This window comes from Marmota flaviventris, chromosome 13 (genome assembly GCF_047511675.1).
Source record: "Marmota flaviventris isolate mMarFla1 chromosome 13, mMarFla1.hap1, whole genome shotgun sequence".
Classification (NCBI taxonomy): domain Eukaryota; kingdom Metazoa; phylum Chordata; class Mammalia; order Rodentia; family Sciuridae; genus Marmota; species Marmota flaviventris.
Window position 1 is genome coordinate 26,903,878 of NC_092510.1, and position 18,794 is coordinate 26,922,671.

Sequence of the window (18,794 nt, forward strand, 5' to 3'; positions counted from 1 at the left end):
CGCCGCCCGCAGGAGCCGTCAGGGTGTTCGCGGCGCCAGCGGGCGCAGCGGGTTCGCGGGGCTGAATCCCGCGACTTTCCGGAGGGCGGAGGCTGCGTTCCCGGGCTGGTGGGCTGGAAGGCAGGCAGAGGCCGCCATATTCCCGCCTTACCACGCCCGGGCGGCCGGCGGGCAGCCCCAGGTCGGCCGCGGCCTCAGCCCGTTGTAGCGGCCGCCGGCTGACAGGGCGCGTTGGAGACCCGGCCCCGCCCCGAACCCGGACGGGGGCGGCTGCGACCGCTACGCCTGCGGGCCCCGCCGAGGGCGCGGGAGAGGGAGGCGCCCGCAGAGCCGGAGGGGGCCGGCCCAGCCGGGGAGCCGCGCGGGCGAGGCGAGAGCCGCACTGGGAGGCGCGCCGCGGCGGCTGCGAGCCCAGGAAAGCCTTCCAGGAGGGGCCGGGCGGCACCGCCTCCCGGCTCCCCTCCTCCCGCGCTCGCTCCCTCCTCCTCCTCTTCCTCCACCTCCTCCTCCTCCTCCTCCCGCCGCCTCCGTCGCCTCCCTCCCGGATCTGTGCTCCAGTTCAGAGAAAGAAGAAAATGTGTGTGTGTGGCGAGGGGGAGGGCGAGCATTGAGCAGTCGCTCCGCGCCTGGCAATCGGGGCCGGGGGTGGGCGTCTGGTGGAGGCGGAGGCGGAGCGGAGGCGGAGGAGCGCGCGGCGGGCAGGCGAACCGGGTTTGCGCGCGAGCCGGGCAGTGGGCGCCCAGGAGCCGTGACAGGCGGCGGCAAGGAGCGGGCGCGCCGAGCGCTGGGAGCCGTCGGCTGCCGCTCGCTGTGGGGACGCCCCGGTGGATGTGCTCTTGCCACTGGGCGCACTGCTTAGGGGAGCCTCGGCGGCGGCGGCGGCGGCGGCGGCGGCGCGGGGGGCGAGGCGGGCCGCCGGTTCCTGGGGAAGAAGTCGCGAGCGTCTGAGCGAGGCCGGGCGCGGCGGCCTTCCCTCACGCGCCCTCCGAGCCAGCGCCCGCGAACGCCTCCTGAACCCGCCTCACTCCTCTGGGCGGCCCAGGCCGCCGGCTCCGCCGATCCCCCGGCCCACCTGGTGGCCCCGGCCCTGGCCGCCACCCCCGCGGCGGTTCCCCGAGCTCGTCCCGGACGCGCGCCCGGGCGGCGGGGGCTCAGCGGCCACCGCTGCCTCGGGGGAGCGAGGGCGGGAGGGTGTGTGTGCGCGCGTGTGAGCAGGGGGTGCCAGCGGGGCTGCAGCGGAGGCACTTTGGAAGAATGACTCTGGAGTCCATCATGGCGTGCTGCCTGAGCGAGGAGGCCAAGGAAGCCCGGCGGATCAACGACGAGATCGAGCGGCAGCTCCGCAGGGACAAGCGGGACGCCCGCCGGGAGCTCAAGCTGCTGCTGCTGGGTGAGTACAGCTTGGGGCTGGCCTCCCTGGGCCCTGCCACCGGGCCTTTCTGGCCCCCGCCCACTACCTCAGGTCTCTAGGGGCAGCTGCCCTCCGCGACCCCCACCCCCGGGCGCCCGCCGCTCGCCCCTTTCCTTCCTATGCGCGCCCCCGGCCACTACCCGCACCCTTGCGGGCGCGCGCGCGTACAAACACACACACACACACACACACACACACACACACACACGTACACGTTCGGGCTGCCCTTCCCGGTGCTTCGGTGTGTGCCTGTTCGTGTCCCAGAGGGTTGTGCATTTTGTGCTGTGCATCTGCTAAGTGGCAGATCACTTGGGGCTTAGACGCGGGGATGGGAAGGTGGGCTATAGCGTTGATCTTTCTGTGTAGTGCCCGCGGTGCCGGGTGGGTTAGTGAAGCCGGGAGCTGTGTGTGGCCCAGAGGGTCGCGAGTCGAGCCAGGGAGCTTTGGGGGATGGCGTATGGTGGGGTGGCCTTTGTGCATCCATTATCTTGCATTCTGGGGTCTGGAGGGAATGGTGGATTGGTGGGCAGACTCGCTACCATCCTCCAAGGAGTGATGAGGATACCGAAGAAAGGGGCTTATGTTTGGGGGCGGGGCGGGAGGGCAAGCCCAAACGTGTCATACAAGTGCTGTTCTCTAGCCACTAGACCACTGAAAGGAGAGACCCCAGAAGAGTTTCTTGGCCGGTGGATGGTGACAGGCGTGTTTCTCGTTTGCACCATTTCTTCCGGATAAAGATGAGGGATAGGAAAGCATTGTGTTGTGTGGTTGTTGACAGCGAAGGGTGTCTTTTGTTTAATGAGGCGACCCAGATGTAGGCCTGAATTCACAGTAGTTACTACTGAAAACCAGTGCAGCTTCTCAGTTACTCTCCTGGAAACAAATAGAAACCTTTTGTTTAAAACGGACAGAATTTTAATATCTTTGGAATCTGGGCTAGAAGGAAAACGGAAGCATACAGCAAAAATTTCCTCTAATCTCTAAAAGAAAGAAAGAAAAACCCACCCAACATTCTGCTTTAACACTAAGTTAGCAAGAAAATGCCATTTCTCAAATAGGAATTCTATTGATTATTATCTCTGAGAGAATGTTCAGAATCAAGCCATCAGGGTTCACATACAAGCCAGCTTGACATAACTGAGCTATTGTGGTAGGAAGAGCAAACAGCTTTGCAGTAACAGGCCTGAAAAATGTCTGCACTTGTGTTCTAGATATTTGCATGTGTAATAATACATTTCTCAAACATTTCTGTAAAAAAAAGAATATTGTTAAGATTTGAGAAGCATGCCTTTTCTTTCTTATCTGGAGCATTCCATCTGCTAGCTCAAGGAACCAATTGCCTTTGGGACTGAACTACTTATGTACTGGATTATTTACAAGCAGGAACAAAATATAATGATCACAAATAGTTACCAATGGTTAATTCATATGTCATGATTTATGTCTTCATTTTGAAACCTGATTAGATAGGTGTGTACATATTTACAAAGAATAGAGGCAAAGAGTTGAATGAAAGATGTGAGCTTCAGGGAATGAAAGAAGCCAGGGGAGGGGAAAACTGGGATTGAAAAGTGAAGGTCCTTTTTTAATTCTCCTTCCTTTTCTCATTTGACCCTACTTCAAATGGCTGAAAACATGAAATTGAAGGTGTTTTTTTGAATTCTCAAGATTGAGAAGAAAATAGTGAGGGCAAGAGAAACATATAGTGTTCAACTACACAATGTAAGAGAAAAGCATGTGTTTGGAGGGACTTGCCTTATGATCTGGGTTTTATTTTTCTTTTTCCTTGTTGACAATCTATAGGTTTTTGCAAAACTCTGAACAGGGCCTTTGAGGTTCCTTTAACCAACCCTAACTGCCAGAAATGTGACAGTTCTGGGCCCAGCAGCTCTTGAGTTAAAGCCTAGGGGTTTGTTAAAGACCTTGGGGTTTAAATGTCTAAGAGGGAAATCCACTTATATAGCTGCTTAATTACATATTGTATATTTGGGTAATACTGTGCTTTTAAAAATGAACTTTCGAGATGATTTTCTGAGGAAAAAAATGTAAACTAAACCAGTTTTACTACTAAAGTGGAGGTAGTATGGATAACTTTTTTTATTTTATTAGATATTTGAGCAGGATTTATTAACCCAGCCCCACCTCATCTCCCAAATATGGCCTGGTAGAAGTAGGAGAAAAATACATGAATTCAGCACCTACATTCATTACTGACATTTCATTATACAGTTTTCTCAGAAACATGATCCTTGGACACCATGTACAAATTGCTACTGCTTCATATTCTAGATATGTTGCTTTTGTAACATAACTACTGCGCTTCCTATACTATTTGTATAGTAACGATATATATTAAACATAGATTTGTATGTGTATGTATAGGTGTGTGATTTCACAAGTTTATGAGTTGAAGAGGGAAACCAGGGTAGATTTGAACAAGGGGAGATCTTGGGGAGTGGTTCTGTATGAGGAATTTTTGAGGTGCTGCTTTGTGAATAGACTGAATTTTTTGGTTCCTTCCTTCATTTAAATGACACCTGTCCAGAGGAGATTGCAGAATGTATCCTGTCACAGTTTAAAGATCTGCTAGTATTTTTAACCAATTTATTTAAATGGAGGAGTCACCTTATGTTGAAATGAAATTCAATATAAAATTATTTTCTTAGTAAGTTTTAGTTCAAGGCATGACACGATTTTAATGGGAAAGGATTTGCTTGGCAGAGATGAAAGTAGTGACTCTTGCATTTGTTCACATAATTATTTACTTTTACATAGTAATAATATAGAAACATTAGAAAAGAAAAATAGTGGTTATCTGACTAGATAATCAGGTGTGGCAGTAAAATTTGGGCTATTTTGATTCATATTCAGGAATTATGCCAAAGTCTTCCAAATTTATTCCATAATACATAATGTTTTGGTTTTTGTTACTAAAAAAAATGAACTCTGAAGATCACGATTTTATTTGCCACAGGTAAAACATTACGATTATAGATTACATGTCTCTATAATTAAAAAAATTCATTCTATTCACAAATTTTAAATGGAAGAGTAACATTAAATTCTGAATTCTTGCTTTCTTTAACTTATCCATTCCTTTTTTAAATATATATTTATTTTTTAGTTGGACACAATATCTTTATTTATTTATCTTTATGTGGTGCGGCGGATTGAACCCAGGGCCTCGCACATGCTAGGCGAGGGCTCTACTGCTGAGCCACAACCCCAGCCCAACTTATTCATTCTTTGAATCATTTATTAGTGTTCATTTTCTTTAATATCTGAAAGAAAACTTTATATTCTACACAGATATACAAGAGAATATTTTATCTTGGCTTAACTTTTCTATATTTTCTAGGTATAGAGTACATAATTTCATTTAATTGATTCATATCATGAGTATTTACTAAATGTTTCTATTGGTGGCACAGAGGTTATACTATTTAATATTAATTTGCATTTAGATCTATTTGAAACAAGTAGACCTGAGTGTTTACTTTAGGTCTTAGATATTCATTGTGAAGTTTTATTCAGTTCTTTAAAGATACATTTTTCTCCCTGTTAGCCTGTTCTTATTTTACATGTGTCTGAAATATTTACTCTTTAGATTATAATCAAATAGGAAGATTTAATAAAAGTTTTTTATTGATTGTTTTCCACCTATTGAAAACAGGCAAAGATTAGGTCAATTTTAAATGGAAGGTTATATATTGATTTTCTGAACAGAGTTACATATGTGTAGATTTTCTTCTGTTCTGCACTATAAGCATGTAAGGGTAGGATTGTGTCTGTGTTCACTGTTAAATTCCAGCTTCCAGCACAATATCTAGCTAGAATGTTCTCAATAGATATTGGCTGAATGAATGATTTTATTTATGACCCTCTTGCTAGAAATTGTGACAATAATGAATAAATTATAGAGACATGGGGATCTGTAATGTTTTATCTGTGGCAGATAAAATCATGATCTTAAAAAAATAATTGTACCTTTAAGTAGTCCTAATAACAGCCTCTCTCTGGAAATACCAATTGATTACAGATGCATTTTAGAACAAGAGGTGTTAATGTTAGATGTTACATTACATGTTGAACCAGTGTATTACAGTTCTGTCCTGGGTGCATTTGGGAATGATAGCAGTCATACTCGAAGAAGGAAAGTTGAAAGGAAAAAGAAGGAATTCTTAGCCATCCACCCCCACCCTCACCTTTTTGAGAATCCTGGACCTTGAGCCCAGGGCTTTGTGCATGGTAGCCAAGTACTCTGCCACTGAGCTACATCCCCAGCCCTTCCTAGTTTTTACTCTTGAGGCAGGGTCTTGCAAAGTTCCCCAGGCTGGCCTTGAACTTGAATCTTCCTGCCTTGGCCTCTGAGTTGCTGGAATTACAAGGTATATGTACCATGCCTGGCTTCTTAATTACTTTTATCATGAAGAGACTAGTTTAAACCTATCATCTTTTTGTCATATATTTTTCTCTATGGTATACTGATCAGAGGGAATTTTTATTTTTTTCTAGAATATAAGTGAGCATCAAGCAGATTCTTGTGATTTTCTCATATCACAAGACAGGTGAAGTTTAGGCCAATTTTACACAGTGGTAGTTAAATACAGAGTATTAGGAATTCTAGACGGGACATTTTAAATACAAAGAGTATATACATTTATACTAAAAACTGCACGGCAGGCTGGCAGTGCTCCAGCCAATTTAGATTAGATGCACATCAGGGTGAAAGTGCCTTTCCCTCTGTCCAACAGTAGTTCATTTGGGAAGAATGGGTATGTTAATGGAGGAAAGTGGGTATGTATGTTCATTGTTTGAACTAGTCTAGTGGCTGTCTAGGATGACTCCTGAGGACCCAAGAATGAAAGCATTCCTTTAAGTAGTCCTAATAACAGCCTCTGGAAATACCAAAATGTGTTTATGATGCTGCTTTTAAGGATTGATGGATTTTATTTTTTGCTACTCTTTTAGCTTCCAAGTGTTGAATATGTTTCTAAATGTCAGAATTTATATGGATGCAATTTTTTGAAAGAAATTGCTTATAGTTTATATCTGAAGATTGAAGTGAGAACATCCCTCATAAAAATAAAAACTGTACCTCTGACTAATAGAGCCTTTGGAGTAAGATTTCACATTGAACTTGGTAGCAAAATTCATTGTTTAGATCTGCCTTATAACTGTTAGTTCTGTGCATATATGTTATTTCTTTATATGGGAACTTGACCTGGTTAAAATCCTGCTGAACAGTGAAATTATTCCATGTGAATGTATTCAAATGTTTTTACATAGGTTTTGAAAAGAGAACCAGAAGAATCATTTAGTAGCCATTTTGTTTACTACAAATAAAATTCATAGCCTCTTTTTTATTTAGAAAAAAACAACCCAGCTCTGTTTTTTAAGAAATGGCTCTTGTTCAGTTTTTAGAAGTGCCTAATAAATGTAGTTATGGTCTTTATTACAGATGAATTTTTAAGAACCTGAAACAGCTTTTGCAGTTTTGAGACTGCATGTTATGCTAAACTTAACAGAAAAAAGGAACAGATTTTTTTTCATGATCTAGGGAAACTTATACTTGAAATGAAATTAGCAACATTTTCTAAGGATGATTTTGATTCTAGCATTTATATTAATTTTTCCTTACAGGAAATTATTAGTTCTGTTGATATTAGTGGAAATGTTGTTTGGGTGTTATAGAAAAGAAATAGGGAGCTCAAAGAGAATGTCTTGAAAGAAAGAGAAGCCATTTTAAGAAGGTTAAGATTGTTTTCTTGCTAAGAAGGTGGAGTGAATCTGTTAAGACAGTCTATTGGGTTGAGAGAAATACAAGTATTTGTAGCAGCACATTTAAAGTCTCATTTCTGGTTGAAGAGGGAGGCAGAGACATTTTTCAAAGGGAAACTTTTGTAATAGCTTTTAAGTAATTTTAAGATCTTTACAGAATTAATCCTAGGGAAGTGTGAAATAGCAATAGAAGGTAAAATGTGTGATTGTTGGTAATTAAATCTGTGGCAATAACTGACTACAGTAAACAGTGAACATTAAAGAAAGTGATTCTTTGATGCAGTTTTGTATGAACAGCTGTTACTAATAAAATAGGAAGTTGTTCGACAATCACCTTTGATTTGTTGCATTACTGATATGTAAGAAATCTTTCTGATTTCTCAAACATGAAGTTAAAAAAAAAAAGAACCTACACATATTGACAAAACGAGTTAATGAATCCTAAATGGTCACAAATCTGTGCATACAAACAAAAATAAACATAGATGTTGTGATGATTAGAGCCCCAAAGTGAATTTGCTGTATAGCTCTGTATTAACTTTTATACCTGTTCATTATTTTTGAAATCAGTATAGCATATATTATTATAAGCCTTCCTGGTTAATATATTTTTTGTGTGTTTTTGGTGCTAGGATTGAATTCTGGGGCTTATGCATTTTAAGCATGCACTGTATCACTGAACTATACCCCCAGCCCCCTCCTAGTTCAGTTGCAAAGAAAAAATTAGTATTATTAAAAACTAAAATTGTGCAGATGTCTCAAATTCATTTATTCAATAAACACTCATCAATTACTGAAAATAAACATTTCCTGTAAAATTTCATATCAGGCATACATTAAAAAGGAAGTTGTATATGAAATGTTGGCCTAATGAACAAATATTAAACACTCACTGTGTGCAAAGTAATGTGTTGTGTGAGGTATTCCTTATTTCTTATTTGCCAAGGGCAAGGACTAGGAGTATTTCTCACAAGCTTGTTTCATAGTAGTTGCCCATATTCTGGCATGTCCTACTAATTTTTGGCCTTCCTGGCTTTGGCTTTTCTGTTGGCTCTTCATACAAAGAAAACAAAATAATCTGAATGAAGGCCATTGTAGGAGCTTTCTGGGGATTTACAACTGGGGAAAGCAGATGACTTTGAGAATTTGGATTTCTAAGTTTATATGCATTATTTTCTTCCAGAATGTCATATTTGTGTTTAAATGTGGGAACCTGTTTATGATTGCTTGTCTTATGTTTCTACTGGATTGGAAGTTTCATGAGGGCAGAGATAAGTCACTTTTCTTTATCATAGCATCACACAATGCTTACTTAGTTGATTTCACAGTGATTTTATTACTAGTAACTAAGGGTGTATGGGTAGCTGGATTCCCCAAATAAAGTAATGGAAGTGAATTTAAACTTCTTGCTTTTTTTTAATAGAATCATCCGTAGATTCTTCATTTTCTGCTTCTCTTTGCTGTTTTGTGGGCCACCTGGGGCACAGTAAAAGGAATTCTGTTTTAAAGACCGGATGGTTTTGGCTTTTTGCCTGTCTCAGTTATTCTCCAGGGAGAGTATTTCAGGTGAACATTCTCATATTGTTTCAGGTTGAAAAGCCAAAGGCCATGGATTCAGCAGTTCCAATGGAAAGACTGTCCTTTGACATTTGAAAATTCCATGACCCCTTATTACATGATTAATCTTGGATTTGGATTGTGAGCAGTTGATTGCTTTAGAAACAAAATAATCATCTCAAGGAAGTGTATAATGGATTGTGGTGTGGTTGAGAATTAAAATTTTTTAAATATCATTATTTTCCTGAAACCTCACAGAAGGAACTATAATTGATCCACATATTAAAGAAAAAGAGGTAGAGCAAGACTTTTTGGCTCAGTTGTAGTAAGTGAATAGAGGTGTTTAGAAACATAATCATGTGTGTTTCTATTTAACTTGTGTTTTTTTTTTTTCCCCTTTGTAGCACTGGAATCATAAGTTAATTGCCTTTTTTTTTTTGGTCACCACTTGGTAAAAAAAATAAAAATAGAATTTTCTCTCTTTTTTTGTTTTAAAAGCATTTTTCATCATTTTAAATGTTTCTCTTCTAAATTTCCTTTGCTGTGGGAACAGTAGGGTGATTGGTTGCCTCTTGTACTACCATACATTTCCTGGTGACTGCAGCTGTCTAGTTGTTTTTAAAGAAAAATGCTCCATTGATTTTACCCACCCCCCATTATTCAGGCTCCCAGTCATTTACTACAGGTACCCCCAATCCCTTCCATGTGAATGCTATTTATTCACCCATTTTAAAAAATTTTTTGTTTTTTAGTTGTAGTTGGACAAAATGCCTTTATTTTATTTATTTATTTTTATGGTGCTGAGGATTGAACTCAGTGCCTCTCATGTGCTAGGTGAGCGCTCTACTGCTGAGCCACAACCCCAGGCCTCATTTTCCCATTTACTCTTACCATGTCTTCCTTAAAAACGCTGGGAGGGGTTCCTCAGATTCTCTGGTTTGCACATTTCCTTAAGATTTAGAGAACTTCTAAGTTGATACTTCTGTCAGACATCATGTGGCAGTGAGCTGGTGAGAGGGGAAGTTGGGTGCTTTAATACATTAAATGAAATGGATTTGTGAACGTGGGTGTAGGAGATGATTAACTTTCTTTTGCTGTACTTACTCTGGGTTGCAGAGCAAAATTTGTTGTTACTGAAATAAATGTAAAATTCTCCTTCCTTTTCCAGAGGGCAGGGACTTGAGATTGGTTCATGATTACCAGCAGAGAATTAGTGAGCCAGAGCTGGGTAATATAAGGGGCCACTGGGTTGCAAAATAGGATGCAGTGTATTTGTTGGAAGGGGAAAAGATCCTGTAAGCTGTAGGTGGTTGTGGAGTTATGTCACATCTTTTTCATTTAACTGTTTGTATGTCCTGGTCTCAATTACTTGAGAACTTTAATGACATCTCTTTCTGATTGCATTTCCTTGCAGATATTAAGAAGGATGATAGTAACCATGTCCTTTGTTACACCTAGGCAGCCTTTTGGGTTTGTTTTTTTTTTTTTTTTTTGCTTTTTTTAAGGGAAAGATGCTGTACTTTCTTGCCATGTGAATTGATATTTTATGATCTATGCTTTGCACAGCACCTTCAGCCTCCATGATATACATTCTTTCTGCAGATGGCAAATGCAGTTTTCCTCTTGTCCTAGAGAGCTGACCCATTTCCTGTGACTTGTTCTAATAATACAGGATGACTTTAATGTTAGTTCATAGCTTGTCCTTAAAAGAATGCCAGATACTTAAGTATTTAACCCTCTTGGCTCTCTTAATTCGTGTAATATATTTTTGAGAATTGACAAACCATGTGATGATTTAAAAACAATGGCAGACTGGCTTTGTGAAAATTTATTTGACTAAATAATTAAACACGCCTTATGACTGTGCATTCTGGATTAATTATGTTTATTTGTTCTAAAACCTGCAGCTGAAAAGCTATCTAGTATTCCTGCCTTACCTCTGAATTTTTTTTTCCCCTCATACAACTAACCTTAGATTACTTTTGTTCCTTTGTTTTGCTGCTTTTTCTATAACAACCTGTAGAATGAAGAGATTGGATGAAATGATCTCTAAGGACTGTTTGAACTTTGAAACTTTTTCTGCTTCCCTTCTGCAGCTTCTGCATCTCTGCCACTTTCTGTCTAAACTCATCCGTGGATGAAGGGTCTGAGGTCCCCCTACCCCCTTTCCAGTGGTGGTAGACTGAACAAGGGAGCATTGCTGGATGGGCTGCTCCTAACTGGCCTGGATCTTTTTTTTTTTTTTTTTAAATATTTTTTTAATTGTTGATAGACTTTTTTTTTTTTTTTTTTAATTCATACGCGGTGCTGAGAATCGAACCCAGTGCCACATGCCAGGCTACTACTGAGCCACAGTCCCAGCCCCTGGCCTGGATCTTCTCTCTTTTCCCTCCATAATGGCTTTGAGTGCCCTACAGGCAGCTTACCACTTCTGGAGGAGGGCCTGTGAATGAGGCCTTAGCAAGTCTGTCCAGAGCTCCCCCTCCTGCTGTCTGGCATGCTGCTGATAGTTGCACTGTCTTCATAGGGAATGGTATCAAAAACCTCCTGTTGTATCAGCATGGGTCTCTTGCTTCCTGCAGGAAGGGTGATATCCTGGGAGGCACTGAGGTGGAGCATAAGAAGCACAGTGTTCAGGCGCTGCTCTGCTCAAGCCTGAGTCTTTTCTTACGAATCCTTAGTCAGTTTTCTTTCACTCACTACTTCTTTTTTTGTTTGTTTGTTTTTTCTTGACTGGGCCATAAGCATTACTTTTCATGTGCCTACAAGTAATCTCTGCTCTTCAAGTCCATGTCTGCCGTTTTTAGTTAGTGCTGGCTGGTTTGCCTTGTGAGCCTGGGTACCAAGAAGGCCCCATATACCAAAGCAGAGCACATTTGGGGAGTTGCTTTGTATCTAGATCTAGTAGGTCCCTTTTCCTCATCTTTCCAGGAAAGATTCAGCAGTAAGCCTTGACTCATTTGTGTTCATTTCTTCTTCTGTTATTGTGTCACTATTTCCTTGGGGCTCCCAGTGAAACTAGAAAAACATGCATGGCATAGATACTGAGATAAAGATTTTTATGCTTTTTTTTTGTTGTTGTTTTAAAATATATTTAATGGTGTAACCTCTGACCCATCCTCATTTGCCATGACTGTGATCAGAGGAACCTTAAAATAGTAACTTCCTACCCTTATGTGCATATATGATTACATGACCTGTGTAACTCTACATCATGTACAACCATGATGTTACACATGAAGTTACACTCCATTTATGTATGATGTGTCAAAATGCATTCTACTGTCATGTATAACTAATTATAACAAATAAAAAATATATTTTAAAAAAAGTAACTTCCTATGTCCTTTGTCTGCATCTGGAGAAAGGGCTTTGACCAAAGAAGGAACAGCTAGATTCTTACCTGAGGCCTGGAGAAATGCTATAAAAAAGGGCCTAATTCTTATTCTTCTGATGGTGTCAGGCAGGCGATTGGCATTCCTGGGCACCTGCTTTCCTCCTGGCCCACTGCCTTTTCATTATCTGGTCAGCATCAGGCTTTGATCTTCGATTTGGAGTTAGACAGGTGCTGGGGGAAAAAGAGAGCAAAGGAGAGTAATGGGGAGTCCATGGGACTTGGAAGGGTAGAGGGTATTTGCTAATAGGGGTGGTACAGTTGTTTCTTTGCCAGGCTCTGGAGGGAAAGAGAAGAAAGCACAGGAGAGGTGCCTGTGACTTTGCTTGGTGTTCTCTACCAGGAAGAGCTAGGCTAATGATGCTTCTTCTGCTGGCTCTAACACCTAACCATATTTCTCCATCCTCTCATATGCTGTGTGGTTCTTTTAGATGGTAGATTGAGAGATGAAGTATAGAAGCCTGGGTTGGATAGAAGTTTATATTGTAGATACTCTATCCTGCAGGTTACATAGACTTAAGCGCAGAGCTTATGTGGAACACTCCAGAAAACCATTCACATATTAAAATAAAAATTGCAACATGGCTCCTCCATTATTGTCTTGAGAATTCTGTTCATTTAGCGGTAGGTTATGAGAGTGTTTCTTGAGACATCCTCATCCAGGAAATCTGCTTTTACCTAGCTTGCTTCTCTTACAATGGAGTGCCTTTCAGTGGTCCAGGGCAGTAGAAGATAAGCAATTTCATGAGGTATTCTTGCCAGATAGATTCATACTCAGGTGGAGACATGTACTGCAGAAGTAATTTTGCAGTTTGTAGATCAATTGGGCCATTACATCCAAGCCTAGCAGTGGACTTTGCGTATGCACATGTGCGCAAATGAAAACATGCTAAGCCCACACTTACCATTGAGCTATATCCCCAGCTTAAGTTACTTAATCCCTATTTCTAATTATGACCAGCATTCAAAATAGAGTTGTGTTGATCTATATTATCAACGTAAGAGGATTTCTTGACTCAAAGTATGGGCAGGTATATTTTGAAAAATCTGAGTAATTTTGAGTAATTCAAGAGAAGAATTAGATAGTGCTGAAACAAAAAGATACTTGAAATCAGTCACCCAATGATTTATTTTTTCCTAATAAATATATTCTTCCTTTATATTATATAATGTATCTTTAAGTATTGTGGTCGGGACTGGATTTATGTTATATTTTATAACTGGTTTTATTGCTAGTCACTTCCACAAACTAATGAATTGCCATATATTGGCTCCTTTTGGAGGCAAGCTTGGCTCTGATATGGCATCTGGAGGGGGCAAGGCCTTGCTGTGATCAAGGACTAATGGCCTCTGAACATTGTAGTTTCTCCTGCTGTGCCATGGGTCATTTAAATGTTCTCCAAATTACAATAGAAATGACTATAGAGATTTCAGGCATATGTAACCTTATGTAGTGATGATTCCCTTAAATTTCCCATCTTCTGTGGGACAAGAAAACTGTATGTTGCTTTATTAGTTTGTGACAATTTGTATTTTCTTAGAATTTGTATTTCCATAAAATCTTTGACAAAGAGTTGCATTGTTTTAAAAATATATATTTTTTAGTTGTAGGTGGACACAATGCCTTTATTTTTAGTTATTTATTTTTATGTGGTGCTGAGGACCCAGTTCCTCACCTGTGCTAGGCGAGCACTCTACTGCTGAGCCACAACCCCTGCCCCAAGAGTTGCATTTTAATAGAGAAAAGTATAGGACTTCATTCATATCTTTTTAGGGAAATTTTAATTCCCATTATATTTTCATGAAAATCACCAGCTTTGTCCATTGAGAAACACATTTTCTGTAGGGCTTTCTACTCCAAGCCATGGTTATTATGAGAATACAAATCTCTAAAGTTTTTCTAAATCTCCAGAGTTTGTGAATTGCTACTCAAGTTACAGTGTATCCTTCCCAGAATTAATTAATACATCCAGCATCCCCTAGTCCTGAGTCGTGAGGTCACCCAGTGATTTATTTTTTCCTAATAAATATATTCTTCCTTTATATTATATAATGTATCTTCAAGTATTGTGGTCGGGACTGGATTTATGTTATATTTTATTTTGTTTTTGAAATGAAATAAAGAAGGAACACTTGACATATATATATCCTCTGGTTAAGATAGAAAAAAAAATAGTTATTTGATGAGAAAACTGTTGTATTTAATAGTTCAAGTTTTTTCTTTTTTAATATTTATTTTTTAGTTTTAGGTGGACATAATATCTTTATTTTATTTTTATGTGGTGCTGAGGATTGAATCCAGTGCCTCACACATGCTAGGCAGGCACTCTCTCTACCTTTGAACCACAGCCCCAGCCCAATAGTCCAAGTTTTGAGTCAAAAGGAGAGGTTTGTTTTTTTCCATTTGAGACTTATGTTCTTAAGGAATGCATTATTTTCATGTTAGCCTTTGAGTGACAGCCCATTCGTTATTTGTTAAATCTTATTTTTCAGCAATTTTGAAATTTTACAAATAAGGCAATTTTTTTGCACAAAATTTAAAAAAAACTGGTTAAAAATTTATCCATAAATTTCTTCAAAATGCACCAGTCTAATTTAAGAACCATGATCTTTTTCTGTGTATTATTTCTTTCTAGTCTGTGTGTCTCCCCATCCCCCGTTTCTCACATAGGTATAATCATGCTGTAGTTTAGCAGTATGTTGCAAGCATTTTCTACATGACAGTGTAGAGTTCATATTAATGTTTGAAATAGCTGTATAAGATTTTGTCGAAAAGATGTATACTAATTTGTTTACTCAGTCCCTTTTTTTTGCATTAGTTTTCTTTCAGTGTTTCCATTTGAAAAATAATGTTGTGATAAAGTTCTTGGTGGATAGCTTTTAAAAACACAAACAATTTTGTTAGAGAAGGTTCATAGGTTATAGGACATAAAAACTTTTTACGACTGTTTACACTGTTTACATATACCCAAAGTATATTCTAAAATGATTGTATACAGTTGGTAACATTGATTAGTATTATGAGAGCATCAGTAAGTTAGTAGATAAAAAATGGTTATGTAATTTTAAATTTGCATTTATTTGATCACTAGTGAGAACAATCATTTTCCCATGTTTGTTTTTAGTTAGATATCTTATTTTGTGATTTGTCTATTCATTTCTTTTGCCTATTTTTGAGCTCCAAACATACAAATGAAACTAGCTTTTTGTCATATTTGCTGCAATAAACTTGACCCCAGTCTGTTGTTTTTCTTTTTCTTCATTTGTATTGTTTAATATGGAAGTTTTTAAAATTATCAAGCCAAATCTGTTGATCTTTCGCTATTCTGTTTTAAAACAAAAATCTTAATCAGCTTTAGATATTCCATGAAAGCCAGATTTACTGCCATTGGTTTTGACAAAACTAGATTGAATGTAGTGTGTTATACATCACTGTTGTATGATTCTTTTTCTTTCAAAATGAAAATGAAGTATACATATCTGTTCACACAGATCCTATAACATGAGCCATTCTATATATAATTGCCTTTTTTGGGGTCCAGTAATGTGTAAGATATCTTGCCATGTTAATATAAATTTTTTCGCATAATTTTTATGAATTTTTAGTGTTCCAGTATTTTTTGTTTTCTTTTTGCTGTGCCCTGGGATGGAATATACGGCCTTAAGCATGCTAGGCAAACTCTCTACCCTGAGCTTCATACTCAGCCTCCAAAGTATTTTGAATCATACAGAAGGGGATATAGCTACCAGCTCATAAAAGCCAGCTGTGTACATTTTTTTGTCAACTCTATATTCAGTGACTTCACTTTGGCAGCTTGAAATTAGTCATGGTGGGAGTGTTTACACCACAGAAATTGGTAATAAATATTTATCAGGACACCACTCTTTATACTTGACCCCTATTGATGAATAGTTACTTTGAGTCCATTAATTTTTTTTTTTTTTAAACAATCAGTGCAACTGTGAACCATGGTAGGGAATACTTCTTTGTACACTTTTATGATTGTTTCCCTCAAATAAATTCCCCAGAGTTTGATGATCTGCCAATGATAGGCTTATTTAAAATGTTGATACATGTTAACCACATTGCCTTTCAGAAAGGTTCTATTGGTTTGCTTTCCCACCCCTAGTTTCTGTTTTTGGCTGTTTTGACCTATTTCACTATCATTGGATTATGCCAATCTGAGGGGCAAAAAAATGTTCTTGCATTGATTTGCATTTTATTGAATTGATTTATTTTAAACAGTTTTTATTTTCTAAGGTGCCTATAAGCCCCTTCACCTACCTACAAAAAATAACTAATAAATGTTTCAGTTTATTATTTAAATTAGTATATTTAAGAAAATACTTTAAGCTTCCACATTAATTTTTTTAATTAGTTATACATGACAGTGTGTGTGTCAAGTTTGTGTGTCTCCCCATCCCCCGTTTCTCACATAGGTGTAATCATGCTGTAGTTTAGCAGTATGTTGCAAACATTTTCTACATGACAGTGTAGAGTTCATATTAATGTTTGAAATGGCTGTGTAAGATTTTGTCGAAAAGATGTATACTAATTTGTTTACTCAGTCCCTTTTTTTTGATAGCAGAATGCATTTCGATTCATTGCACACAAATGGAACACAACTTTTCATTTCTCTGGTTGTACACGATGTAGGGTCACACCATATGTGCAGTCATACATGTTCCTAGGGTAATGATGTTCATCTCATTCCACCATCTTTCCTGCCCCCATACTCCCTCTCCTTTCCTTCCTCCCCTTTTTTCCAAAGTTTCTCCATTCTTCCCATCCCCCCCACCCCTCCCATTATGGATTAGCATCCACTTATCAGAGAGAACATTCTGCCTTTGGTTTTTTAGGATTGGCTTACTTTGATTAAGCTTCCACATTATTACCATACATTACTAGAAATTGGAAACTTCTCTTTATTTCTAGAAGGATGAACTACTCCAGGCCAAAATCCCTAGGAGGAAGAAAAAGGAACAAGATTACATGACAGGCTTAGTTATATATTGTATTATAGAAGCACAAAAGTTCTTTATTGTGATGAAGTCCAATTTACTTTTTCTTTTGTTGCTTGACCTAAAATAATTGCTAAATCCAAGATCATAATGACTACCTTTGTTTTCTAATGAGAGTTTTATAGTTTTGGTTAGGTATTACATGTGGGTCTTTGATCCAGTTTGAGTTGCTTTTTTATATTGTGTGAGGTAGTGTTCTGACTTCATTCTTTAGCATCAGAATGATCCAGTGGTCCTACCAGCATTTATAGAAAAGACATTCTTTTGCCATTGACTGGTCCTGATCTTTTTGTTATTAATTTACATTTGCTTTGTCTTTCTTGGAACTGCTCTACATTTATTGTTTATTTTTTCTGTTATTGAATGAAAATATTTTCAACTATTTGTTTTAATATTTACTTGATTTGAATTACAAAGGTTTAAGGTTTTGTATTTTTTCTTAGTCATTGCTGTATAGTGTTCTTTACAGATATTCAAAAATTTTAATTTTGATTTTTGATCCAGGGTTGTTTAAGGTAGTTTAGAATTTTCCAAATAATTGTAACTTTTTTCAAGTTTGGTTATTTATTCCTAGTTTTATATAATTTTGATAGAATGTGGCCTTACTGTTTTTTATTTTTTGGAATTTATTGTCATTTTGTTTGCTTTATGGCTACATAGAAATATGTGAATATATTTAATAAAACAAATATGTGCATATTATTTACTTTCGTTACTCACATTTGCTGCTGATCTCTTTATTCATATTATGCCTGAATCTGCCAAGTACTGAGAATTGGTGCTAAAGTTTCTCATTACTCTTGGTGTTTATGGCAATTTCTTCTATTTACAGAAAATTTTGTTTTTAATATAGGTGAGTACTCTGTTTTAAGGTATATAAAAATGTTCATGAGAATTAAAATTTTATCATTATAGCATTAGCTTTTTGTGTAAATTAATGCTATTTTATCTTGAATTCAATTTGTTGCGTATTAATGTTATTCTTTTGCTCCCATTTGCTTGTTAAAAACATTTCTTGCATTTATTTTCAACTGTTCTTAATCTCTTTGTTGTTGATGCTCTCAGAGTTTTGTTCTTTTTTAAATCTTAGCCTGAAGATAGGTTAACATATAGTAGACAGGGATTTTTTTTTTCTGCCTTGCATTTGAATTCTATCCTTCATTCTTTTTTTGATTTCTTGAACTTCCCCTCACCCCATCCACCTTACCTCTGTTGCCTTTCCCTTCTTTTCTCTTTCTTTGGTATTTGGTATATATTAGGTTTGTTGTTGCATTTCCCACTCTGATGATTTGAAAGGTATGTACTATGCTTCCCCCCCCACCCCCCCCCCCCCCCCCCGCCTTAATTTTTTTTTTTTTGTAGTTGTAAATGGACAAAATGCCTTTGTTTGTTTATTTTTATGTGGTGCTGAGGATCGAACCCAGTGCCTCACATATGCAGGCAAGTGCTCTGCTATATAACTTTCACCAGTAGTAGTCAAGTTATGTTTCTCAGTTTCTTAGCTTCAGAGAAGAATTAATATTTATTGTGTCTCTTCTATACATAATGGAGATACTTGTTGACCTATACCAGGGGCTGCAGACTTTTATTTTAACTTTTATTAAATTTTTTTCTTTTTCTTTTTTTTTT

At 38.9% G+C, this 18,794-nt stretch overlaps 1 protein-coding gene across 1 annotated transcript in view; it reads left to right on the forward strand.

The window, feature by feature from the left end:
* The first annotated feature begins 438 nt into the window (after nucleotides 1-438).
* LOC114105010 (guanine nucleotide-binding protein G(q) subunit alpha) overlaps nucleotides 439-18,794 on the forward strand; it is a 286,367-nt gene continuing 268,011 nt past the window's right edge. Inside the window, exon 1 of the mRNA XM_027951350.2 lies at nucleotides 439-1,390. Within this exon, the coding sequence (XP_027807151.1) occupies nucleotides 1,255-1,390 (136 nt within the window). The 5' untranslated portion in view covers nucleotides 439-1,254. The remainder of the gene's footprint in view (nucleotides 1,391-18,794) is intronic.